At 41.3% G+C, this 26,654-nt stretch overlaps 1 protein-coding gene across 2 annotated transcripts; it reads left to right on the top strand.

Annotated features, from left to right (window-relative positions):
* Positions 1 to 2,513: 2,513 nt before the first annotated feature.
* On the top strand, positions 2,514 to 22,915 carry FAM20B (FAM20B glycosaminoglycan xylosylkinase). 2 transcript variants are annotated; one of them, XM_057427284.1, is made up of 8 exons: positions 2,514 to 3,047; positions 3,889 to 4,411; positions 7,123 to 7,209; positions 9,612 to 9,721; positions 11,891 to 12,062; positions 14,627 to 14,818; positions 16,958 to 17,017; positions 19,183 to 22,915. In XM_057427284.1, exons 2-8 carry the CDS (start codon positions 4,035 to 4,037, stop codon positions 19,412 to 19,414), a joined length of 1,230 nt encoding a protein of 409 aa, XP_057283267.1. In that variant the 5' UTR covers positions 2,514 to 3,047; positions 3,889 to 4,034; the 3' UTR covers positions 19,415 to 22,915. The 2 variants fall into 2 exon arrangements, with proteins under 2 accessions (XP_057283267.1, XP_057283266.1); XM_057427283.1 differs by lacking the exon at positions 2,514 to 3,047 and having other exon boundaries at positions 3,755 to 4,411.
* The last annotated feature ends 3,739 nt before the right edge of the window (positions 22,916 to 26,654 follow it).

The raw sequence follows: 26,654 nt of genomic DNA, 5'->3' as shown, positions 1-26,654 counted from the left end.
CTGCCCAACAGCAGGAGGGAATGTGTGTAGTTCTGGGACTGTAGGTACACAGGGATTGCTCTGTCATTGTATCACATCAGCTCTAGTCAGACACTTGACTTTGGAAAACTTCATCTCAGCTCTTCCTTCTCTAATGCTTCCTGGTTCAAAGAGCATCTACAGTAATTTTGTGCATCCTGTATTCCCATGACTCTTAGGTAGGAGTAAGCAGCTACTCTGTTCCTCTGCCTCTTCGTCAAGCATGAAGACCCTTGCCTTACCCTGTCAGCGTGCCAGTTTCTAGAACTATTTCCTTTTTGGGTCTTCTTTAAAGATTATCCTTGGGCTTACTTTTGTTGTTGTCCTAGACCCTTTTCTCCTTTGTTCCAGAGTTCTGCTCATGCTATTTGTCCTTTTTAAGATTTTGGGATTTTGTTATTATTTAATTTGTTTCTGTGGCCACCTTTCCCGTGTCTGTCCTCATTCCAGGACCAGCTTCAGGCTTCCTGAGCTTTCATAATCCTCTTTTCCTATCCAGGTATTTTCTGAAGTCTTGTCCTTTTCTTCAAATTACTTTCTTCCCAAATTCTTTACAATTTTCTTACATCACCTCAACGCTGTCACTCTTGCCATCTTGAATTTAAAACAAGAAAGCCTAAGCTCTTGCTCTCTGGGGTAAACTTCATGAAGGGATTAATTTGTGTTATCTTGTACAGCAGTGAGTGTAGTGTCAGCACCCATGGAATAATATGCAGGCTTTGCAGGTAGCCTGTGAAATCAATTGCATAGCAACCTCAGGGGTGTTTTGTTGTTTGTTGGAGGAAAACAGCTGATGACTCATTTTGTCAGATGTCAGTAAAAAGTCAGAGCCCACTCGCCAGCAAATGTTTAAATATATTTTTCCTGTAATTTTATCTATGTCATTGTAGTATTTCAGCCACCATTAGTTTCAAAGCTGTCACAAATGATAAGCTAAGTAAATGGCCTTTAATTTAAGTGGTGGCTGTAGTTATATTCTCCTGCCCACCCCCCAAGAAGAATACCCCTAAAGAAACTCAGCATTCCTGAAAATAAGTCTAGGAAAGTGAGTGCCCAGCTTGAGCTCCAAAGGTATGAAACATTTCTGTCCTGTGCTTCAGTTGGCCAATGCTGGGCTGTGAGGCTTTCTTAATATGTATGTGCATGTGCATACGTATCTCATAATGAGGAGTAGCTGTTCTGAAATGATCTGTGTTCTGTGTAACTTGTTATCAACTCTAATGGATTTTAAAAATGAATGAAAGCAGATCCAGATAACAGCAATGTTCAAAATGATTTAGAATTGCAAGTTTTAAAGAGGTGAAATTATGTTGCAATGAGAGGGTACAATTACAGCCTGATCTCTTTTGCTTGCTTTTTTAAATTTAAGAATAGTAATAGTAGTATATAGGGCTCTCTTTCTGGGTGTGTTTGTGCTCCCAAGAGTAAGGGCTTTCAGGTCAAGTGCATTTTCCTTATCTGTGCTTTTCAGTCTCATCCTTGTAGTGTGTAAAATGCAGACTGACATGCTGCTTGAGGTATACAAGCTGAACTGAGATGAGCAAAACAGAACTGGGAACAATAATATGTTTTAATTTCCATATAAACTTGTGATTCGTTATCTTTCATTATTAGCACAAGCATGCATTTTCCAGTAGATTAAAATCAGTATTACACAGTTAACAGGGGAATACAGTACTAGTTTGAAGCATTCCTGAAACTTGGCAGCTTTCTTTTGGTCTTTGCTCTACACTCTACCCTTCATGAGGTTTTTATGTTGCTGCAAGTGGTTTCTATTAACATTAAGCCACTTGTTCACAATTCAGTTTTGACTCATTTTCATTAGGAAACTTTCACTTTCTTTTCTGTTTTAGTGGATAGGTTTTACAGGAAGTATTTAAGAGGCAAAATGTGTAACTTGGGAAAGGCCAAACTGAACAGAGCTTTCACCTGAGGCAGGACAATCACAGCAGAAAAATTTGGGGTGTAAAGTGAGCTAAAAGCCATGCTTCTGCATCTAAGTTGAGTGATGCTCAGCTTGGTTGCTGTGTTGAAAAGAGTGATTTTGAAAATAGGAAGATCTGACCGTTTGTTACCAGATTTCCTTGTCCCTTTTGGTGGGGCTCATTGTGACTGTTTCTGAGTGGTTCAGCTGCTTATTCTTTGTCAGGCTGGCCTGGGACATAGTTTTACCTGCATGTATAATCACTAGTGCTGCTGCCAGGAGAAACACTTGTTCTTGGCCTCTTGGTGTACCCTCCTCAGATGCTTATGAAACTATGTTGGAAACCAGATTTGAGAGAAGGAAGGCTGAAGCCAGAAATTAATAATTAAAAATGTTTGAGCTTTAACACTGATCGGGTCTTTCATGGAGTTCATTGCATGAAGGTGGGAAGTACATGGAGGGCAGGGTCATTCTTTGAATGACACTGCTCTATAGCTAGCTAGGCTTTGTAGACCCTTGATGGTCATCACTTCTGCGAGAAGTGCTGTGCTGCCCTCCCTTGTCTCTGATTTGCACCATTAGCAGTGTTTTGTAGTCAGATGACAAACTTGCACAGGCTCAAAAACTAACAGGGTAATTCACACACAACCCAAAGAAGGTGGTTAATGTTCAGGTGGGTTGGTAACCTGGATCATGACCTACCTTGAAGCTGGGTTGTTTGAATGCTAACAGTGTCACACAGGAGGGTGGGAGAGTCACCTAGCTGGGAGGTAGGGTGGGTCTGCTGTAGACCTAATGTAAATTTACTTAAGGTGCTGCAGAGTTATTTGTGGTCTTGCACTTGCTTTTATACTTGAACTCTTACACTGTACTAAAACTGATTCTGCACTCAGACTTGCTCAAAGGATGTGCCTTACTGTTATCTGTTGTGTGCCACAACCTTAATCTTCAGTGAATATGTACCTCAACAGTATGCTCAGGCCTCTCAACTGTTGTACCCCTGTGACCTCTGCAAGCAGCACTCAGTGTTCGCACAGACACCGAAGATGGCTGTGACCTGTGTTTGGCTGGCCAGTCATAGCCTGGTGTCCTCTGGTTGCTGCTGGTAAATTAACTTAGTCTGTGCAGCTTGTTTTTCCAGTGGCATGATTAACAATGACTGGTTTATACGCTCATTACTAAATCTTATGAGAAGGCTTTTCTATACTAGTCCTGACACAGCTCAGGGTGCCATTTATGGGTTTTGTGATTAGCATAGCTTGTGCAAAGAGAAATGCCTCAGAGTGTTCCTCAGGGATGTGCTTTAGTATCTGTTTCCATTTGGGTTTTGACTACATTCAGCTAATACTATGAAGATAATTTCTGTCTTCGTCTTCATAATTTGAAACAAAATTGATTGTGTGTTATATGGTCCTTAACGTGGTAACACTCTACTGGCCAAGGCCAAAAGCTGAGTAATTTATAGTGGCAGCAAATGAAAGGCAGTAAACAAATTTAGTTTATTCTGTCCTTATGTCTTGTACCTTTAGGAAATTAGGCTGTGCATCTGTTCTCACTGGTTGTCAGATGTCAGAAAATCTACCTGGGAGGTTTCTCTTGAGGGACAAATCTTTAGGAGGCCACAGGTCATGAAACTGGTCACAGGTCTCTTACTAATGGAAAATTGTTTGTGTAACAATTCTCTGCAAAAGTCTTGCCCATGGTAGTTGCAGCTGTTATGATTTCAGCTGTGTAGATAATGCTGTAGGGCAATTTCTCCCTTTGTGCAGGTTGCTGAAGAGCTACAGGAGGACAGAAACCCCATCTGTTTTAACAGAAATGTTTGAGCTTTAGGATACAAACATACATAAATGTGGAATTATGTTCCAAGCACAAACTTGATTTTGAGTTTGCTGGGATCTGCAGTAATACAGTTCTGTTATTTTGTGGGTTTTGTTTATTTTTAGGAGTACCAGAAGATGCTTCAGTGGTGATACCTCTTTCACAATGCAAGTTATGAATGAAATTCATTAACTAACATCCCTTCCTCACCCTGATCTCCAATAGACTTCCTGTAACACTTGGAAGAAAGGGTCAGGGGAGAAGGGTCACCATGAAGCTAAAGCAGCGAGTTGTGCTGCTGGCCATCCTCCTTGTCATCTTCATTTTCACAAAAGTTTTCCTCATTGACAACTTGGACACCTCAGCTGCCAACCGGGAAGACCAGCGCGCCTTTCACCGTATGATGGCAAGCCTCCATGTAGAACTGGACCCCCGACTTGACCATACGTTGCAGTCCCCTTGGGAGATTGCAGCCCAGTGGGTGGTGCCCCGGGAGGTGTATCCTGAAGACACACCTGAGCTTGGGGCTGTTATGCATGCCATGACAACCAAGAAAATAATAAAAGCTGATGTGGGATACAAAGGGACCCAACTGAAAGCTTTGCTAATCCTTGAAGGAGGACAGAAGGTTGTCTTCAAACCCAAGAGGTAAATATTTCCTTCAGTTAATAACTGATTCATGTATATGTTTTATCTCCATGATATTGCATTAATGTTTAAGTTACAAACTTACATGTAAATGGAAAGGCTATCCTGTTGTTTGTGAGACAGATGGTATAGAGCCTTGCTGGTGCTCTAGTAACATTAGGTTGCTGTGCCAGCTGTCTCTCAGCCTGTATAGCTTTGATGCTTGAAACAGCCTGTCGTTGGGTTAAAAGGATAATCCCCGTGTTCAGTCCTGGGGCAATGTTGGTTAAACCTGATGTTTCTAAGCAGTATCTTTCTGATTCTGGAAGTGGAGGTTCTGGCAGCGTTGAGACAAGTCTTGCCTATTCTTTCTGCATAGGGATCATGTCAAACTACCATGAGAGAATGCAGTTCAAGAACAGGGAAGGACTGAAAGTTGATACTGGTCCTAAAAGTAGATCTGTGGCTGCATGAAGACTGTAAAAACGGTGTTGTAGGTCAGAGTGAAAGCTCCTGAATTTCCTGTCTGCTGATAGTGAATACTGGAGGTGCAATGTAAGAATGGGTGGGTAGTGATACTCCCTTGGTATGGCTTCTGTTTACATTTATCTGCAGAGAAATTTTACATGATTGAACATTTATAGAGTCTTGTGCACATCTGTCGGGCTTTTTGAATTGTTTGCCTTCAGGGAAAAGGAGAAGAAAATGATGTGAAAAAGGCAGGTGCGTTTTATGGGATCACACTGCAAATGTAAAGTGGTGTTATCATGGAATGAGTACATTTCCCTCCAAAGCATATTGGGTTGAGCAACCACAAAGTTTTTCTTTCATGTTAATAAATAGAGAATGGGAAAAAAAGAAATCTGTCCTCCACTTCTTGAATTCAAGTCCTGTTGGTCAACTACTGGTCTGGCTGGAGCTTCACTGTGGGGCTAGGCAGCATTTCAACAGTATGAACCTTTCACTCAGAAGTCTTGGTGGTATGACAGGCAGCTCATCCAATAAATGCAGTAACAGGACATGGCATTTCTATATAAGTGGGTGCTGTAAAGTGTTTCACCAGGCATTAAATTACATTCCCATAACAGAATGTCTGTGCAGGCAAACTCAGTGACTATGCTCCATCAGGGACATGTGCAGCTGGGAATGTTTATAGGAGCGCTAGACAGTTTATAGGAGTGCTAGGCAGTATGGCCCTTGCCGTACTGGTAGACCCGTGTTCTGTTTGTGACTGCCGAATAGGTTTGTAGGTAGAGTCTTGTTCTGTCATTGCAAGATAGTCTATTTAACTAGCTTTTGACCTGAAAGGTATGCAAAGTTAGTACTAAAAACCATTTTGAGAAAACTTACTGGTTGTGGAAGAATGAATTCTCTTGTTACCTTTTCTCTAGAAAGGACTAGATGCCTACTATGCATGGGAGCAAGAATTTGGTTGTGTTTTACCAATAACTTTTAGCTTGGCAGCATTCAAAATGTGACCATGTTTTCAAAAGCCTGCTGTAAGTACATACAAAAGACCAGACTTCGAGGACATGTTCTGAGGGTTAGCTGTCTCATTTCAAAATTCCTTGAAATCCAGACAAAGTTACTAATGATTTAATAGTTTCTACCATCACATGCCAGTGGTGTCTGTGAAATAATATGCTTGTTTGGTGTAAGTTCCAGTTTGGCAGGATTCTGTCAGATCTTCCTCCCCAAAAATCTGCATACCATCCTGAACTGGTTAATTGTCTTTTGAGTTGCCTTGCACAGAAGGCAAAGCATTTGTTCAAACTGATGAAATGGAATGTTGTCTTGCCCCAGATATTCTCTTGGAAGGGTTAAAACATCACTGTGGCTTCTCTTACACTTGCTGCTGCTGCTTGAACCTCGAGTCTGTTGGAAATAATCCAGTTTACACAATTTGATATGTTAATGGAAATGAGAAAATAAGTAATCTAATCTGGGTTTACCTTATTTGAAAATTTATTGAATTTCCCCCATTTGCTTGGTATTGATTGTGGTATTTTAGGCTCACCTGGAAGCATACTGGTTAAGTAGTATCTACACCTGATTCATGTAATGTATCTTAGAATTTGTGTTTGCCTTGACCATTTAAGTAACATTTATTAAAAGAAAAAAAAAGGGGGGGGAAGGGACGGAAGCCCGGAAGCCCGCCACTTCACCAAAATAATACTGTTGTTGTTGTAATGAGTGTCTAATTTCGGTTTCTTGCTGTTCATTATGTCTTTTCTCCACTAGAATAGAGGGTCTTTTTAATATCCAGTATTGTTCTCAGGTTCACGCTTGCTGATCTTCTAGCTATTGAAGACTGCATTTGGCATTTCTTCCACAAGATCATGTTGTGTTTTCATGTTAATCTGCAATCCATTCTAACCCCAAATCATTTGTGGAATTGCTGCTTTCCATTATTAATAGTCCCCTGTTCTGTAGCTGGGTCTGTTCTTTCTTCTTAGATGTGATTTGGCATATGGTTGAATTAAAACCCATTCGTTTGAATGGGCACTGCTTCCTAAGGTCTTGAGACCACTGTACGTTGCTGACCTTTTCCCCCTTATTTACTACTTCAACAGTCTGTATGCTATTTAATCTCATTAATACTTTTCCATCACCCATTTGCAATAATTTTGAAAGCAACTCAGAGTCTGTTTAACATAGCACTGTCTCGTTACTCTGAACAGCAAAATTGATGGAAATCTTGCATGAATCACTTTGACTTATTTTGATTACAGATATGCCAGGGATTATGTAGTGGAAGGAGAACCGTATGCTGGCTATGACAGACACAATGCAGAAGTGGCAGCTTTTCACTTGGACAGGTATGTAATTATTGGGTTACCTGGTTTTATGGTCTCTGGTAAATGCTTTGTCAGAGTTGGGGGGAAGAGGGGTTCCTTAGAGAATACAGCTCAGGTGTGAGCTACTTCTAACCTGTCAATATGCCACAGTGAAGCCAAAAATAAAAATTCATTTCAAACATCTCTGCAAGATTTTAAAGTTCAAATTTTCCACAAAATCTTAGAAAGGAGAATGAGCACTGAAACCACTGATACATAATATTATATGGAAGAAAGAGCTTAGCCAAATCCTGTGGAGGAGTCTGAAATGCTGAATGTATGTGCTAAGTTAACATTCGGTACACTAAAAAGTTAAGTCTAATATCTAGACTAACAATTTAGTCTAGAATAAACATGAGTTAGTGCATTCTAGAGGAAACCCAGCTATTCATATATTGTATTCAGGGGTGCCCAGATGGCTTTGTGGACCTGAACTAGATGTGCAATTACAAGAAGAAAAACAGTTACAGGATGCACAAAGAGTGGGACAGAACATACCAAACACTGAATATCAATAGTTATGATATTCTGTTAAAGGTGCAGTTTCACCTAGAATAAATGAGCACAGTCTTCATCTCCTCGTTATAAAAGGACTATGTTGGCACTTGGGAGAGGATTTAATTATCTTCACACATGTGAGAAATTCTTAGGTGAAGAGACTTCAAATCTTGGGAAAAAAGAATAAGGAGGGACAAATATAATGAAAAATAGAATGGTTGAACTTAAACTGAAATTTCTCAGTTCATAAATTAGAGACTTATGACTGACTGAATTCATAGGTGGTAAATGATAAGTTTGTTAGTCCTTATTCATCTGTGGAACTTATTCCATAGACAATGGAAATTAGTAAATCTAGGAAGGTTTGGTGATAACTAGTTGTGTAATACCCATTGCTGCTGTTGCAATCTTGAGGTGGTGGACCAAAATCAGGGTATTTCAGGACCAAGAAGAGATGATGTGGTCAGATGTGTGTTCATTTGTGCTTTCAAGAAACATACAGAATTTAGTTTCCCTGCAAAAGCAGTGATACAACATTGTAAAGCAAAAATTCAAAGCCTCTTTCCAGTATCCGGACCCCTCTTTCTTCGCTCTTTCTCCCTGTTTGGTTGTGGTTTTGTGCTTGTTCCTCTGGCCTTTCTCCTCTTTGTGGATGTGCACCTCTATATTCTTAAAGAATACCTAGCAGAAGCTACCTGTCCACGTACCTTTGTTTTTCATGGTGACAGTTCCATTGTTTCAAGAAGGATCTGAATCATATTGCTTGTTTGCCCTTAATGGGGAGCCTGTATTACCCCAGATAGTGGCCTTTCAGCTATGGTATGAAAAACAGGGACAGGTTTTCCAGATTTAAGCTCTGTGTTTATTTACTTGGAACACTTGCATTTTCTTAAGCTGTACGTTATTCTCTGTATTGGCTATGAATTCTGTCTTTACGCAAACATGATTTGTTCAGGCAGACATGCTGTGTTTCCCTTTCTTAGAGGTATTTTATACTTATGGAAGGGGACTTATTCACTGAATATCTAAAACCAGAAATACTGTGCAGCTGTTAAAGTATCTCTGTGGAATGTAGATTGTCCCTTTTTCAGAAGAGACAGTCCTTTTTCAGTCTCTTTTTCTGAACAGCAAAGACTACCAAATGCGCTACCGAAAGTACAGTAAGAAAGTTGGGACTGACATTGTACTATTGCTTGTACTCTTCCTTTAAGCGCTTTTAAAATTCCATTACAAATCCCCAAGTCATTTTTGGTCACAGAGCAAAGGCCATGGCAGACACAGGAGTGGAACCTGGATCTTGTGATCCAGGCTTTCTGATTATTCTTACCACCTCATTTTTATTTTTTTTTTTCCAGACACTTCTCAGGCATTCAGTTTTGTTTTACCATTCTCTCTTCCGGTCTCCCTCTTGTGCCAAACAAAATAACTCCTTGATTGTTTACTTTCAAGTATAATTGAATTGGGCTTAAACATAACATTTTAATAGAGAGTAATCCCCACAAATTATAAATGATTTTTCCAGGTGGCCTAAAGGCCATATGGTTACTGCTTTAGCCTGTACACAAGACAGATGATGGATATTTCTGCTATGAGGTCTGACTTCTGAGAGTTGGAGCATGGCACATCCTGTGTTGCTCTGCTGCAAATGTTATAATAAAGGAGTGTCACTGATGGCCTGTAAAGCAAGTTTAACATTTAGGCACTTAAGAAAAATGAGTTTCCTTAATTTGCCTTGAAGAAGAGGTTGCTGCAGGGCTCCAACTTTATTCTTTGTTCTCAGTTATCTCAGTTTTCAGATGATGGCACAGAGGCTGTGGGTTTGTTTTAATTTAGGACTGCTGCCTATGTTGCAAATTCTCATGTCATGTTTTTTCATCACAAATCAGAATTCTGGGTTTTCGACGAGCTCCGCTGGTGGTTGGCAGGTTTGTGAACTTACGTACAGAGATCAAACCAGTAGCCACAGAGCAGCTTCTGGGTACCTTCATGACTGTGGGTAAGTGGATTCCATGAAATGTGCAAGCCAGTAAAAAAACCCCAACGTGTTTAGTGGAGAAAGTGAGCCATGGGAATCTGACACAGTTATAGAACACTTAACTATGGTACAGAAAGCTGGTAAGTCTCTTTCTGTGCCGAGAGAGATCGTAACACTTGTATAACCCCATTTGGCGGGGAGGAGGACTTGATTTTCTCCAAGTAACTTTTCCTCTGTAACTTTTCTATGTTCCCTCATGCTGGTGTTACAGATGTGATTTGTTTCAAGTAAGAATTTTCTTTCTGCCATCAGGGGTGGTTAGAAAAGTTTGCGATTGGACCTGGAAAGAAGAAAAATGAATTTAACGTGAGCACAGTGGTGATTTGGGATAATTTATAGAGCTGATGTGTTGGTTGGTATTAGATGTTGTTTGTGCTACATCAGAGTGTGCGGAGCATTCATAACTAAATGTGTCAGAACTTCTGTATGTTGTTTACAGTAATAATGCTGTGAAGGGCACTTAATGGGAATTATTAATGTGAACTCCTACCAGGTGGTCATTAAACACCAAGAAATTACTTAGGCTGCAGTCTTAACTCCTTCAGGCTTTCATACAATATCCAATTATTACTGTCTTTGGCTTTTTTTCTAATAAGGAGACTCTAGAGATGCTTGTTCATTAGAGCTGGTAAATATGTGTGCCTGTGTGTATTTCTATTATGAGCACTATTGGCAGTCTCACCTACTGTTTGCCTAACACTTTCAGTTATAAGATGTAACTTTCAGATCAGAGTAGGTCTGCCTTGCCAAACTCTTTGCATTCACATTGGGTGTCTGCCTCAGGCAGACTACTTATTCTAATTTCAGCCAAGATAACTAAGCAGTTTTATAGCAGAAACGCTGACTTGAAAAGTAGGTTGCAGGAATTTTCATTGCCTTTCCTCAGATTCCTTGGAACCGCTCTGCAGAGCATGAACCAAAGAAATGGGTGGGTCTGGGGAGAAGGTTGGTCTCTTGTCAACCCAAATTTGACCAAGTTTCCGAGGTTTTGAAGAAAACATAATTCATGCGTACCCAGTGCAGATTTGCTAGAGTTGCAACTAGAATCTCAAAGAATTCTGTCTCTTGCTAGACCTGCTGCAGGCCATGGATAGGAAGAGAAACTTGCAGGACTTTCCATACAAATGAGAGATCTGGTCTGCTGCAAGCTCTGTGCTGTTAATGATCACCTCTCTGATGTCCTTAGGTTGTCTGACTGGGGTAGTGGGAGCACAAGAGCTGGGTCTGGATGAACGACTGCAAAGGAGTGCTGGCTGGCCAGGGGATGTGTAAGGATGTGATGTGTAAGGATGGAAAGTGAAAAACACGTCTTTCAGGGTTTGGGGAGGGATACTGAATGTAAAACTGAAGGAAAAAAGGATGGGGAATAGGTAGAATCATAAGGAAGTGAGACGCAGATGAAGAATGTCTTGGAAGAACATCTGTGAGCGTGAAATAACTTGGCAAAGGAAGGGTGAAGTAGAAAAGATTAAGTTAAAAATGTTAATCTAGGCTACATAGATTTCTTTCCACTACAGGCAACACAGGCCATAACAAATTAAAAAGTGCAGGGTTTCATTGTGCCCCTCCTTGTCAGAAGACACTCATGAAACTTTCACAGAACTGCATTCCTGTAAGAATGACCGCTTGCTTGTGTTTCCCCATCCAAGTCAGCTCAAGTAACTGAGATGGGTACCAGGTCTCAGGGCTGCAAATCCATTTGAGTTCTGCTTAGTGTTCTTTCACTTACTTCTTTTTTGCCAACTTTTTCAAAAAGTGGGAAATCTGACACATGAAGTATGAAATTTAAAAAAAAACCAAGTGCTAAGGTTGCAAAGTCAAGGTTCTAAGGATTAGGGAGGGATCACAAAAACTTGTTTATAGCACAGTGTTGTACTAACTCTGAGTGTGATAGAAACATTAGAAAGTAGTTACTCTCTCCTTTGAATATTAGTCTTTGATGTTGCTTTGAATGAATAGATAACTTTATTTCACTTCTCCCTCTCAGAGGTAGGAAACATGAGGTCAAGTGCAGTGAAATCCTTTTGCAGGGAAGGCTGTGCTGCAACAATATGCACCTGATTTTCAGTTGGCATCCTTTGGATTAAGCTCTGCTCTTTTAATATCTCTTTTTTTGTTTGTTTGCTTAAGGTAATAACACTTGCTTCTATGGGAAGTGCTACTATTGTCGGGAAACAGAACCAGCTTGTGCAGATGGTGACATCATGGAGGGGTCAGTGACCCTGTGGCTTCCAGATGTCTGGCCTCTTCAGAAACATCGGCACCCATGGGGCAGGACTTACCGTGAAGGCAAACTTGCCAGGTATGAGAATGTGAAAGGGTTATTCTTTATGCATGATAATTTGTATTAGAACTACCCATGCGATACAGTGGCTAATTAAGGAGCAAGTGTTCTCAAAACCTAGAGTTTTGCCAACAGCTTTCTTGATAAAGAGAGAAGTCTAGAAGTCTAGGAGGGGATTTAAATCAAACTGAGTAAGAAAGAAATCTCAATTGTTTTCTGTGCTACTAAGTGCTATCCTTTTCCTACTTCTTTACTGGAACAGAACTCCACTATGCAGTCATTCCAAGCTCTGAAACTCTTGATTTTGGGCAAACCAAGACTCCTCTTTTGCCACTAGACCTTCTTTTGATACTGTGCCTCCTTCTGGCCCATTAAAATATGGTGGCATTTTGCTGTTTTCTGCCAGACCTGATTTCATGGTCCTTGTAGTTTGTTTTAAGAGTTGTGGAGCTAGTTTATCTAAAGTAGGTAGGCAACAGAAAGTTCTTTGCTTTGAATACTTTGGTGTATTTGATGACTATGCTCAGCATCTAAAGAAATGCTTTTAGAGAAAGGCAAACATGGGATCTAGCAATTTTGTACAATAGATGTAACACGTCTGAGTAGTTGTGTTGGAGATGTTTTTTCCATGACCAGAGCAAATGGTTTTGAACTTCATAAATTTTTCCAAGTCCTTGACAAGACACTAGAAAGAGATTTTTAGTCCTTGATATAAAATACTCATTGATTTCCAATGACGTGATTGTTCTGAGAAAGAATCTCATCCAAATGCTTAATTGAATTGTTTTAGAGTATTAAATATACAGTTTGATTTTTAAGCAGCAGATGTTATCTCCTTTCCAACAGGTCTAAATCAGCTGTATATGGAAAACGGTAAATTGCAGTAATGAATGGATTTAATTTCTTGGAGGCGTTTCTTTTCTGAAAGACTTTTTTGTCATAAACTGCCTGCCTACACAGGAGTTTACCCTGATACCTACACTGATTTTCGATTTATTGTATTTTAAACTTACTTGTTCTTACTTCATTCAACCGGGATTGCATGGTTCTGTTGTTTTGCACCTTGTCATGTTGCGCTTTTCACTTTAAGAGCATCAGGAGAATTAAATGTTCTAGATGTCGTGCACTCCTTTTGCTGTGTCTGGTGATTATGGAGAAAGAACTCTGTAGGAATTTTTTTTCCTGATCTAGCTGCTTCTACTCTGTCCTGAGTTGACCTTTTGAACATAATTCATATAGTCACATTAGTGTACATAATTTTTAATGGAGTGTAATAGATAAAATCCCTGACCTTCGAAGTCCTATGATAATACAATAGAAATGATCAGAAATAAATGTCGGAGAAAGGTCTGTCTTGAGCAACTGAATAGAAAATGAGAAGAGAGACCATAATGTATCTGAAAAATTGTTGCAGGGAGATTAAGTACTGATCTGAAGTAAAATGAGGGAAATGGAAACACTTGAGGGAGAGAGAAATGTAGCATAAAAGAAACGTATCAGTACAAAGAGGATTATGTTCTCCGACTTTTGCCTTGTGGATTTGTGCTGTAAGTTGCTGGACCTTGATGCAGAAGAAAGAGGGAACTAGAGACAGAGATTGCGGAGCATATGTGACGTGTTGAAAAAAAAACACTGAGAAGATAAATTTTTGCCCACTCTGATTTGAATAACTAGAGGAAAGATGGGATATTGGGAGCTTAGGCTCCAGACCTCTAGAAGATGAGGTGGGGTATGTGGCAATTCTAGTAGGCAAATTCTTACCTTCTCCCTGCTTTTATGTGCCTCTGCAATTTTGAGCATGTCAACAAGTCTCTCCAGCTTGTGTTTCCTCTTTTCTAAGTCACAGATGGTTTAAGGCATTTCCAACTTAACTGCTATTTTGTGAAGGATAGTTTCAGTCCTTTCAGCCTTGAAAACTGTAAAGAATAACATGAGAAAATTTCAAATCCTAGCTCTGGAGAATTGAGACATGACATCCATGTAATGAGAATGGAACTACATTTCTAGGTTACATGTAGAAGGAGAGGAGAGAAGAGGGAAGCTTGAAATCTTGCCAGTGGAGAAGAAGGTGAGATACTGTTGAAAGAAAGTAGGGGAGAAAGTGGCAACTGATGAGCTAGAATGAATACATAGGAGGTGGTTATTAGTAACCAAGATGAGCTTATTTGTATTTGAAAATAAAAATGAAAAGGACTGCTGGAAAGCAAGAGTCATGGAAGCAGATCAAGGCAGTAGAATCAGATGCAGGATTTGAAATCCTTAGAAGTTAACGGAGACAAGTCATGACAGTAATCTTGCTGTGAGGCAGTCCAACCACTGCTGAATTGATGAAGCAAACTCCAACCTTGTTTTCTGTAGGAAGAATATGTGTAGCCTTGCACTGAAATTATAGCTTGCTCCATATGCTAGAGCTTTAATAAAGAATTTATTCTTCTATTAAACCACTTTTGTCTAGTTCTTTCTTCTTTATATAGCCTTAACTGCATTCATATGTGAATAAAGCGGCAGCTATAAATACCATTGCTGTGCAACGATGGAGTATTCTTAGAAGGTTTGATTTGTTTTCTCTTCATGGCCTGCAGGTGGGAGTATGATGAAAGCTATTGTGATGCTGTGAAGAAGACTTCACCATATGACTCGGGCCCTCGTCTCCTTGATATCATTGACACTGCTATCTTTGACTATTTGATTGGGAATGCTGACAGGCATCACTATGAGAGTTTTCAGGATGATGAAGGAGCCAGCATGCTCATCCTCTTGGATAATGCCAAAAGGTGAGGGTAAAGGAAATGCTGGTGGCCAGGCAGTGGTGAACACAAGGGTGAACATTTATCTGCTCTGTATCTCTCTGTTTTCTTCCACAACTTTTTTCATTAATACCGTTTGTGCTAAAAATCCAAAGATTTCCTTCTTATCAGAAATTACTCATCCTATAGTAGAGTCCTTCAAGGCTGCGTTGCTTGCTCTGTGCCCTAGATACTATGACTGCTTTTGGCAAAGTCTTACTCAAACAACAGAAACTCCCAGGTTAGCACAGTATGACTTTTTTTCCCCAAGCCACTTTCAAAAGTTTGCTTGTGTCTCTCTTCCTATCCCCAGAAAAGCCCCTCTCTTTTATGCTTTTAATTAATGAAAGATTAAAGACTTATGGTTTATTATTCAACAGTGACTGTTAGTAAGTTCCAGAGTAAAAGCGAATCTTTCAAAATGTGTTTCTGAATAAATTGGAATTCCCTGCTTTCTGGACTCTGGCTTTAAAAGGTTAAATGTGTAAATTGAAGATAGAACTGATGAGAAGTTCTTCTTGAGGCCTAACTTTACTGTGTGTATGTGTTTAAATGCGAGTTCTGTCTTTGCTATAGTTTTTGTGTGTGGCTGGTATAGTATAATTTAAAAATCCTATTGAAGATACAACCTTGTTTAAATCATAATTTGTTTAATTTACCTTTAAAAACAGAGGTAACATATTACATTTTCTTACAATTTAGTCCAGAGACTCCCTGTTTTTTCTTCTGATGGGCAGTACCATTTGCAGTGGCAGTGAGTTTCCCCTTCTGTGGATGGACCAGATTCTGATGGTTAGCTCTGGCAGTACCTGTGCTGTGCTCTATAGTGGCTTTGCATACTGCTTGTATGAAATGTACACAGCAATTGAGACCTCTGGTCTAGACAGATCCTTAGAAGGCTTAGTTACCATTCTATTCTCCATTTGCCTTTCGTGTAGTAGATTGCTTCCTTCTTTTTTTTTTTTTTTTAAATTTGTCTGCAGTGGCTGACTTGCATATTTTGTCTTTATGCATCAGCCTGTTCAGTCACACTCCTTTGGCTGTGTCAGCAGGATGTATTCTACCTTGGGACTGTTGAATTATTGCTGCTTTCAGACTGCTTTAGTTGAATTTGGAAAAATGGTCTTTCTGTAATGCTCTGGCAGTGTGCTAGGAGGAAGTTAATGTATTAGTCACTGGAAGTGAATATGGTAGTGGAAGGTCATGTCCTTTCATTATGGTACATGCTTGTAACATTATGAAAACTTTTCCGGTGGGGCTTTGCAGGCCCAGGAATAAATTGTTTTCTTAAAAGCTTAAGTAAAATTCTTTCAGCTCCTTTGAGATAAGCGATAGGGGCACAGGTTTTTCATGGAATCATGGAAGATTTCAAGTTGCAAGGGACCCATGAGAATCATCTAGTCACAGCTCCCTAAAACTAAATCATATGACTAAGCATTGTCCAGATATGTTCTTGGTGCTGCAGGGAGCTTATTCCAGTTTTAAAGCTCCTAATAACAAAATTATTTGAGCTGAGTAATGCCAGGTTCCTAGAGTGAGTTATCTTTATTGAGGGCAAAGTTCTTTGTTGAAAATGGTATTACCAGGAGAGTGAAACTATTAAAAAATGAAGAAAGCATTTCTTACATGAAGCTAAAATATTATGAAAGCCTCTTGGCAGGCCTCCCTTGGAAAGTATGATTGTGAAAGATTAAAGTTGGTTACCTTGTTAGTTGAACCGTTGATCTGAGCTTGGCCATCTAAAACAGCACGTGGCTGCTATTTCATTCATTCCCTGTTTAGCTGCGTCAAACACGCAATGCTTCTGCTCTCTATGTCCAGAATACCAATTATTCCTTTCCCTTGCTTCACTCCTCTGAAGTTTGTTTCTAAGGTGCCTTGGTCTGATAAAGAAGGAGGTACACTAGTGTTGCTTCTGTTTACCTGGTACATTAGCTGACACTGATGAGAGTTATACCTGTAACTGGTCATAGCCTGTTTATATTTTAATTTAAATGATTTGATCTGTTGGAGTATGGAATTGCCTAGTATTGATTTTTTTTTTTTCTAATTCCTTACCAATCTCTTGATGTTGAGAACAGCATTAGGAGTTCAACTGGTTCACTTGATTTTAATTTTGCTTTTCAGCTTTGGAAATCCTGCCCTGGATGAAAGAAGCATCTTGGCTCCTCTTTATCAGTGCTGCATGTAAGTGAAATGCAGGGATGCTGCTCACTTTATTTATGCAATTGCTGTCCTTAGATTTGCAATGTAATTAAGTTTGAAGCCTTCTGGCAACTTGAAAATGTTTGCTTTACTATATTTGTTTGATGTATTGTCACTGCTCAAGAAGCTGAGAAATACATTTTCATTAGGGTAGTAAATCAGATGGTAAACTGTAGGAAGTAGTCTTGCCTCCAGGTCACCGGTTCAAATCTGTCCTTAGTCAGGATGACAGGTACTTTGCATCTGCAGTTGTCTCCATCCAGATCCTGCCGAATAAAAGTTCACATCACAATTTGAGTCCTCCCTGACAGAAGCTAACAACTAACCGTATCTGGCAATTTAACAACCTTCATTGCCAAATGTTCTTTCTAAACAAGATGGCAGCACTGCTCAGGGTGCTCCTTTCAATGTGACATTTGTAGGGTTTTTTAGGATTTTGTTTCTGCTTTGGCCCTCTGAGGTGTGGTTTTGTTTTAGTTTTAGAAGCTGTGACTTGTTGATTTCTGTTTTCTGTGTCCACTCTCTCACCAGGCCACTGCTACTTGTCATTAATGAATAGATGATCAGGTGGCTGGAGCACGTCTCCTGTGAAGACAGGCTAAGAAAGTTGGGCTTGTTTAGTCTGGAGAAGAGAAGGCTTGGGGCAGGGGGGGAGACCTTATAGCGGCCTTTGAATACCTAAAAGAGGCCTACAGGAAAGCTGGAGAGGTGCTTTTTACAAGGGCATGTAGTAATAGGACAAGGGGCAATGGCTTTAAACTGGAAGAAGGTAGATTTAGGTTAGTACGTTACGAAGAAATTCTTTACTGTGAGGGTAGTGAGGCACTGGAACAGGTTGCCTGAGAACCTGTGAATGCCCCATCCCTGGAGGTGTTCAAGGCCAGGTTGGACAGGGCTTAGAGCAACTTTTGAGCAACCTGGTCTAATGGAAGTTGTCCCTGCCTGTGGCAGAAAGTTTGGAACTAGATGGTCTCTGAGGTCCCTTCCAACCCAAACCATTCTATTAAAAGTTCCAGGAAGAAAAATACTGACCTGTTTTCTGCTTCTGCTACCTCAAGATAACATTAACTCTGTTAAGCCTTCCAAATTAAGCATTTAGTTGAGTTCCTTGAGCCTATCCTTGGAAGGTTCTGTCTCCTGAATTCCTCAGGACCTGTGAAACCTGGGAATTCTGCGGATAGCCTGAGCTCTCACCCCTTGCTTGCTCTGAGCAAAGCTCTATGCATGCTGCAGTACATCTGGCCTATGTTCTGCAAGATTCTTTTAGAAACCATATGGAGAACAGTTAAACTAAATGATTTTCAAATTATTTAGTTTTCCTACAGTAATTCTAAATGCATATGTAATTTCCCACTTTATGAGGATCTTTTGGAATCTTTCTCATCTAGGTTCTCCCAAATGCAACCAGAAAAGGAGTTTGTCTATGTAATACATAAATTCACAGTTCCTGCTTTTCAGATATCCTTTCTTTCTGATACCAGGCAAAATGCCATATAAAAATTAAGATGCACAATTGTTTTAACTATCGGTTTATTACAGCGCATGGTTATATTGCTGGTTTCTATAGAGTCCATTAATAGCCAAGAATTTAGAACAATGGTGCTAAACCACAAAAATTTGAGAGAGAATTCTAAGAAACTTCACAGAACAACTCAGTTTATGTGGGCTAATATGAACGACTTCAGTGGCAAATGGAGCGGAAAGATCACTGCTGTGTTTACTTTCTTGGAGGTTCAGTCAACTGACTTTTGTTCTTCATGATTAATTGCTGCTCAGTGATACTCCTCCTGAGGTGACATGAGTTTTGTGTTTGAATTAGCAGCCAGACTACTAATTTTCTTTCCTTTTCAAACTGTGTCTGGGAGGCCTCAGGACTGAAGAACTTCCTTGCTAGCAGCTGCAAGTGGGTTTATATGACGTAAGAATTAATTCAAATTAGTTTTTTTTCTTCTTCACCTTCAGTTTTCAAGTTCCAGTTAGATATTGCCTCTAATGCAGTTATATCTGGACCCTCCCATCCAAAACCATTTTGTTAGAGAGGCTCCGCTCTTGGTGTGACAGGCTCCTTCAAGAGATTTGCTTTGGTATTGTTGATGGGGCTTCATCTGACAGTGGTATAATGACATGTTCGTTTCTGTCTTTTGCAGCATCCGGGTTTCTACCTGGAACAGACTTAATTACCTGAAAAATGGAGCATTGAAGTCTGCCTTAAAAACTGCTATGTCGCATGACCCCATCTCACCAGTGCTTTCTGACCCTCATCTGGATGCCCTAGACCAGCGGCTTCTCAGCATTCTGGCTACAGTGAAGCAGTGCACAGACCAGTTTGGGCCAGATGTTGTGCTGGTGGAAGACAGGATGACTCTGTCTCATTTGTAATTGTAGTGGAACACAGATGAAACTCCTTTTTTTACAAACAAACGGAAAAGTGATAGAAAAACAGCACAATCAGTTCAGAAAGGCTGCGGCCAAGATGGACTGAAATGAACAGGAAAGCTTCCTAGACAGAGAAACAGAGGTGACACTAGCTTTTACCTTGGGCTGACAGCAGTGAGAGGTGGGAAGTTGGAGCCTTGGATAGCTCAGTACTTGTAATGGCATGTCGGTCATTGTGGTGTGTGTCCATTGCCGGCAGTGGGCATTGCACTGGCTAAAAGTGGCGCTTGATGTTGGTGGAAGTGTGTGGAATACAGACACTAATTTGTAGACCGAATCTAGAGGGAACAAATGGAGATGAACAGTACGATCCTCTGCCCTTCTCTTCCCCACATATACTCTTGCGAGTTTTTGTCTGATTCAGGGTTGTACGTAATCAGCTGTGAGCTGGTTAGGCATTTTACTGCTTCTTTAGAGAAAGAGGAAGTGGTGAATAAATTATTAGACTGAAGAGTTGTGCCACCCCGCCACTGGGGATGGGATGTTCTTCTGAATGCCATCAGGGGTGGGAGAGGGGATCTCTGCTGCTCAGTTGTCTTTTCCTTGGTAAAAGGCTGAGAAAGAGGTTTGCCTCATGTGATAATGCTTCGGTGCTTTTGCTGAAGTCCTATCAAAGATTTATCCACAGGGATGGAGATAGAGGGGAGGACAGGGTGGTTATACAGCACTTGGTAATTAAGGGGTTATAGTAAGTTTTCATGTGTCCTGTCACTGTTCTCCATTTTTATGGAATCTGGCAAGGTCTGGGTAGAGAAAATATCATTGCAGTCCTGTGCCCATATTAACCAAATTTTCATTATATTGTAGCAAAGAAGGATGACGGATTCTGTCCTCGGAAGCAGGTTCTATTTAGTGAGGTCATGCTGCTTTTACTGTAGGCCCTATTTAATGTGGGGAGTCTGTGTGTGTTGTACTGGAGAAGGAGAGGTGTACTGCTAAACTTCCCCAGTAACCAACAGCCATGGGCAAGGCCCTGAAGAGTGGAGAGAACCATGAGCCATGGTCTTCATATGGAGAGAGCTTCCTCCTGCTTGATGTTATAACCACAGCTCAGTGCTGCTGTTGTGTGGAACACCAGCAGTTTTTCAGTCTCACTGTTTAGCTGGTCTGGCTTGTGGCTAAGCTCTGAAGCTGTGAGCACTTCCAGAAAGTTTTCTGCCTTCCTGCAACTACTACTGCAATGTTCTGACTGGGGTAGTCACCCCCAGGTCCTCGCTCCTAATGACTCTGCCCTAGATAGGGAGAGAGAGCTAGTGTAATTTGGCTTTTGGGGCAGACTTGTAGCTCTCATCTAGTGCTAGTGCTGTCATCTTTCAGCACTGTGTCAGCTTGCACTGTGGATAAGCTTGTGGGTGCAAAACCTGTCACACATGTGGTAGGTCTGAATCTGTCTCTCCAGAAGGGAATCAGTTTTATCATTACACTCCCAAATTTAACAGCTTTGCATCAGTTTTCAGTTTAGACAGTGTGGTCCTTAGAAGTAAGGAAAGAGCTCACTTCCCAAAGTGATTATGTATTATTGGACTTGGGAGCAAGAGCAGCAAAATGTCAGTTTAAGAATTTTTCCTTGATTTGCCTGTCAAAACCTTTCTAACTCTGTGGTAGTTTCTGGGGCAGATAAAGAGCTGTTTCTGTTCTTGCACCTGCTGCTGTACCTGATCAAAGAAGTATAAGTGAGTTTATTTTTTAAATGCAGTTTTATTTTGTTGGAGTCTTTCTGTCATTGCATGAGCAGAGTATCTTGAAAGTAGAATGCAATTGTTAAACTGAATTTTATTTTCTTCTAGAACTGTTCTGGACTTGGCCATATCGCACACGCACCTGAGAGCCGGGATGGGATCTGGAGTTATTTGTGTTACCAGTCAGGACTGTAATGCACAGACAGCTTTTAGGACACTGGTGTTAAGCTAGTGCCTGTTTATTGTTGTACTTAATAACATAACGTGCTTTGGAAGCCATGGTCCTTCAGTGAGGACCTACCAGTGTGGATTGTGCCTTGCAGTTTTCCTTAGGGCAGAAGTGAGCATGCCTAGCTGATGGTGAGTGTGGGCAGGAGCCATGCAGAGATTGTCCTGGGCCCTCGCTGGCTTAGCTGGCCTGTCACTTCACTGCCCATTAGATTTCAGTGGTTGAGTGAGACATTTGTGGGAAGGACTGTGGGCAGCAGTGAGGTGGTTAGTGAATGCTTTTATTCTAAAGCAGAACAGGTTCATACTGAGGCATTTTGGCATAAAGTCTTTCCCAGGAAATTTAAGTTGATTTACATAAAGAGTAGATGGTGAAGCACATGGTAATGGCTTGTAGCATTATTAAAAGTATGTTCTTCTCTTTGAGCTTAATCATGAGCACTTAATATTTTGGAAAAGATCTACCAAAATTCGATGTTTTGATTTCTGTGTGATCACTCTTGATCGTTTACATTTGATTTAATAATGGATTCCAAAAAAAGTCTTTCTGTCTTTATGAAATTAAATTGGTGTTCAGGACTTACGTATTGTTTCTTCACAGGGCTCTAAGCTGAAGCTATTGCTGTTAGATGGAACCTGGGGATAAGTTTATCCCCAGTATGAATGTCAAAGATTTAAAGCAGTGTGTTGGTTTACTTGAACAAAGGGCGTGAAGTCCGGCATCATCAGTAGGAGGAAGCAAGAAATGGTTGCTTTTTTGCTTTTTTTCTTTTTTTTTGTCATATTGATGCTTCTGGCCCCTGTAAACACCACTGGAGAATGGTGTTCTGAAGCAGGAAAAAAGAATAAATTCCTCTCTTACCCAGAATCAGGAAGATCTGATTTTAGCCTTGTGATAATCTCTGGCATTTTGGCAGTGATTTGTTCAAATACAGAACCCTGAGAAATAAGAAGCAGCATCCACATGTGAAAAGGGTCTGCTTGAATCTCTGAAAAAGTGTCATTTGTGAGGCAGGTGCTATGCTCTGTTGATGAGGTTTTCATGACACCTTCTAATTCTTGTTCACTGTGCACACTGTCATCTGCTGGCTCCAGATGTTACAAAACGATTGTGTTGTGGATATTAGTAATATAGGAGCGCTTGAAGCACAGAAATCAAGAACTAATTAAAAAGAGAGCATCATCAGCCATCTGCTATTTATCTCCTCCTTACGAAGTCAGCAGTCAGGCTGGAGGAGACGCGGAAGCCTGCTCCTCTTCCAGCAGCTAATGAACTGGAGTGTGTCATGCCAAACAAACTTCAACTGAAAAAATACTAATTTATTAAGAAGGTAATTTATTTGCTGTGGCGGCTGGAGCAAGATGCTCAAAACAGACACCCCTCTTGGAGCTGTCAGAGGATTGCCCCTGGGAGCAGCTGCAGAAATGGAGGTTGCTAATAAGAAAACAGAATGCAATCGTGACTTTCTACTTGTATCCCCCAGGGTCAGATTCCACATAAAGCGACATTGTGTGAATAAAGATTTTAATAAAGCAACATTGATGGATTGTTTAAGTCTCTCTCTTTCTTTCGGTCCGACATTTATTGGCCTGACTGTTCAGAGTGTTTTGCTACCGCTGTTTCAGTTATTCCTTCACTAATAGTTATCAGTGGCATTTATTCCAGTCATGTATATCCAGGAATGGGGTCAAATGTCCAGGTTGTTTGCAAGAGTCTTGCTGGTAAGGAAAGATGTGTTTAAAAAGATGTGTTCTGTTCTGTGTCAGCAGAACACACCTAGCTTTAAATGGTCTTCTTTCAAAAGACAGCTTTTGAAAGTGCATCCTGTGGCCTGGCTCTGCCAGGCACCTAGGCTGATCTCTTGGTTGCGTCCTAGTAGGCTGGCTTTCTTTTGTGAAGCAAGAGATGCATGTAGAGTTGGCAGGTGTTCATGGCTAGCTTTTCTAAGCTTTTTGTAAGATGGGGCAAGTAAACAGGCATCAAAATCTATTCCCACAGAGTGCAGGGGTTTAATCTGGCTGTATTGGAGATTGTTTTTGTAATAACCCCTTGCAGTGAGTTCTTCAGAGGTAAGAGGTGATGCTCACAGTTCTGAATGTCAGACATCTGGAAGGCAAAGAAGCCACCGAGAGCTGCTCTGTACTTCTGAGGGCTGCGTGAGCTGCTGCCAGTCCCCGTACAGCTCTTGGGAACAGGACACCCCAAAACAGCCAAAGCACTGTGCCACTCCTGGAAGGGCAGGGACAGCCTTTGACCTGGCCTGTAGCACCAGCATCATGTTGTGAAACAACCAAAGGCACCTGCTGTTTTTTAAACTAGGCTTTCTCAGCTGAAACTTTCAACTTCAGCATTGCTGAGTTTTCTAAGAATTGTTTGGAGGTTTTGTTTTGGGGATTTTGGGGGGTGGATATTCTGGGGTTGTTTTTTCTTTTTTTGTCTCCTAGCATTGTGTGGTGACACTAATTTTTTGTATCCTCCATCTCTATTTTTGAGGTGCAGTCTGCTCAGGAGCAGGACAGGATTCTTTCCTGTGTATTAGCAGTTCAACAACTTGCAGAATTACAGATGCTTTTGAGTTTTGAAAGGCTGAAATAGCTAGTTTGGAGAGCTGTTCTTACAAGCGCTTTGTTGTCCTACTGCTATGTAATTTTGGAGTGGTTGGCCTTAGTAACAGGGTGAGAATTCATGTAACTGAAAGATTTTAATGTGTTTCTGATTACGTAGTGAAAATAATTTTACAGAAGAATGAACAGAAACAACTTTGAGCCAATGGCAGAATCAAAGGGGCTTGAAAATCAGCACTTTCCCTGAATTTCTTTCAAATTCTTTCCCTCCAAATTTTTATTGTTTCTAAATATTAGAAATTAAAATAAGATCTTAGTTAATACACCCCAGGTGTGGGACTGGTGCTCTGCTTTTATCTTGTGGAGTCTCAATATTTTTAAGAGATTGGGGACAGGGCTTGAAGGGGAGAACTAAAGGTAGGAGGGCAAAGGATTCCCCTTATACCCTTTATTCCAGATCTTATTTTTTAGTGATCTAATTCATTGCTGTGTAATACTGCGCTCTGCAGAGACTTTTCTCTTCCTCCTGCCTTCTTTCAGAGTTCATCTATGGATGTGCAGAATGAATTGCTGTATGGAAAGTTGAAAAACCCTGAAAGGATGGAAGCATGGCATTTCCCCATCCAGGCGATAAAGCCTGTAGTATAAAATCCTGGATTGCAGGGTTCCTTCTGAGTATTTGCTTGTCCTGAGTTGCATTAGGGGTGCTAAATAAGGCAGGCATAATCACATTTTTATGGTGCTGTTTTTAATCTGTTTTGAGAGGATCCCTGCACTGTAAGGCCTGACTTGACCTAAGATCTGGATTTTTAATGAGGTGATTTCTGCTCACCAGGACTCCTTTGGAATAAGCAGCCATGAGGTGAAAAGCTCTGCATTAGAAGGGGTCTTCTAATGGTCCCTTCTAACCCAAGCCATTCTATGATTCTGTGATCATCTCTGGGGCCATGCAGAGTCCTGCAGTACCTCTTCCTGCAAGACTGTTAGCTGAAGGTTAGCAAATACTCTAGTGAATGTTCCAGCACAGGAAGTAAAAATAAAGGGGGGGGAAGGGGGTGGGGGGAGAGAGAGAATCCCAACAAGCTCTCCTAGGGCAGTACCTTCTGTGCCTCCTATCCCCATCCTTCCCAAGTCAGGTATGGGCAAGTTCTCTTCAGTGTAGTGCACTAGGATCTCTTCCAGTCTCCTGCTGCCTGCTTTCCAGTCTACGGGGATGATTTCCTCCCTGAGGAAATGCTTCAATTCAGATGCTTTAGCTAGTTTTCAGAAAGGCTGATAGTTTAATTTGTTATGGCTACAGTGAGTTCGATTTTTAATTGATTTTTTTAATGTGCATGTTTTTAGTTTAAGTTATTGCAACTGCTGCTAAGGTTTTCGCCTCGCTATTTTTGAAGCTGGAGGGGACAATAGTGTTAATACCGGTATCTTTAATGAAAGTGTGTAATATTTATAGATACCTGTAGATGGTGATATGCTCCACTCCATGACTTGGCGGTGCTGGATCCCACTCGCTCCCCATCCACCTGAACAAGAGAATCTCGTCAGGCTGGATCAGGTGCACTTGGTATCCTTCTTATTTTTATTTTTCTGACCCTTGGAATTCTTTCTCGTGTCCAAAGCATCTCGGCCTCATCTCGGATAGCGTAAGTTGTGGGTGGACTTGTCCTGATGCTCAGTAACTTGTACAGGTGTTAGTCTCTTACAGTATGCCAGTGGTGGCTACAGCTTAAAGTAAGATCCAAGTTGTGTGGAGCTTATCCACTTTAAACCCCCTACCCCCAGCTGAGTTCGTGTGCATACCTGTTTCCAAAAGCCAGGCTTTGCCTGGGATCCTAGAATCTCCTGCCAAAGCACAGGCAGCCAGCCCTAATGACTCTGCGTGCTGCTTCACTCTCCAGGAGAGGGTTTACAGCTTTCTGAAGAAAAGGGATTGGTGAAGGTGAGCTCAGTAGTGGTAACGAGTTGTACCTCAGTTCTCATACACGATTTCATGGTGGTTCTGTCCTGATCTGAATTATACCTTTTCCTGGCGGTGTGAGGAGCGGAGGCCACCATACCTTGTCTTAGTATTTAGATAAACTGGTGGATGAAGATGCATCGATGTAGAAGTAAACAGCAGCATTTCTTGGGGTTGATGAGGAAGGACGTGCATCCAGTGTCAGACAGCAAACCTGCCCCAGAGCCAGCAACAAAACCATTTGTCTTGGAGCTTTGATCTAACCACTAAACTCACAGCACAGAAGGCAGCAAACCAACCCCAGACACGGTGGTGCAGCTCCCTCTGTTGCTGGTGTGGCTCATCCACTGCCTCCTGCTCCCTTGTTTATGGCTGTAATTTTCGTGTCCTTTGGAAAGGACGCTGATGAACAACAACTGCTGATGCCTTTTGCATTTGCGGCAGCAAAATTTCAGCCGAGCCCCTGACCTGAAAAACCCCAGATTATTTGCCTTCCCCAGGCACTTGTTGCTGGTGCCGCGGTGCGGAGGCCGGAGGGAGGGCTGCGGTGGTGCAGCTCCGGGAAGGCTGGCAGTGGTGTCGGGAGCTTCCTTAGGCACCTCTCCAGCCTCGCCTCCCCTCCCGGCAGGACCCGGGAAGCAGTCGGGAATACAGACCCGAGGGGTGCCTGGCGCCTGCTTTCAGGAGCAGGGCTGGGTTTTGCAGGGTAGCGCAGGCAGGATCCGTGCCGAGCCGCTGGAGCCCCCATTCACGG

Source organism: Pezoporus wallicus, unplaced genomic scaffold (genome assembly GCF_028554395.1).
Source record: "Pezoporus wallicus isolate ANWC-B61680 ecotype Strahan unplaced genomic scaffold, APGP_CSIRO_Pwel_v1 scaffold_7107, whole genome shotgun sequence".
Taxonomy (NCBI): Eukaryota; Metazoa; Chordata; class Aves; order Psittaciformes; family Psittacidae; genus Pezoporus; species Pezoporus wallicus.
Note: the sequence above shows the minus strand (reverse complement) of the source record. Positions and strands in the feature narration are given on the sequence as shown.

Coding starts and splice junctions, on each gene's coding strand:
- FAM20B (XM_057427284.1), top strand. CDS start 4,035: ATGAAGCTAAAGCAGCGAGTTGTGCTGCTGGCCATCCTCCTTGTCATC. Junction 9,722..11,890: donor GGGTACCTTCATGACTGTGG/GTAAGTGGATTC, acceptor TGTTTGCTTAAG/GTAATAACACTTGCTTCTAT. Junction 12,063..14,626: donor CGTGAAGGCAAACTTGCCAG/GTATGAGAATGT, acceptor CATGGCCTGCAG/GTGGGAGTATGATGAAAGCT.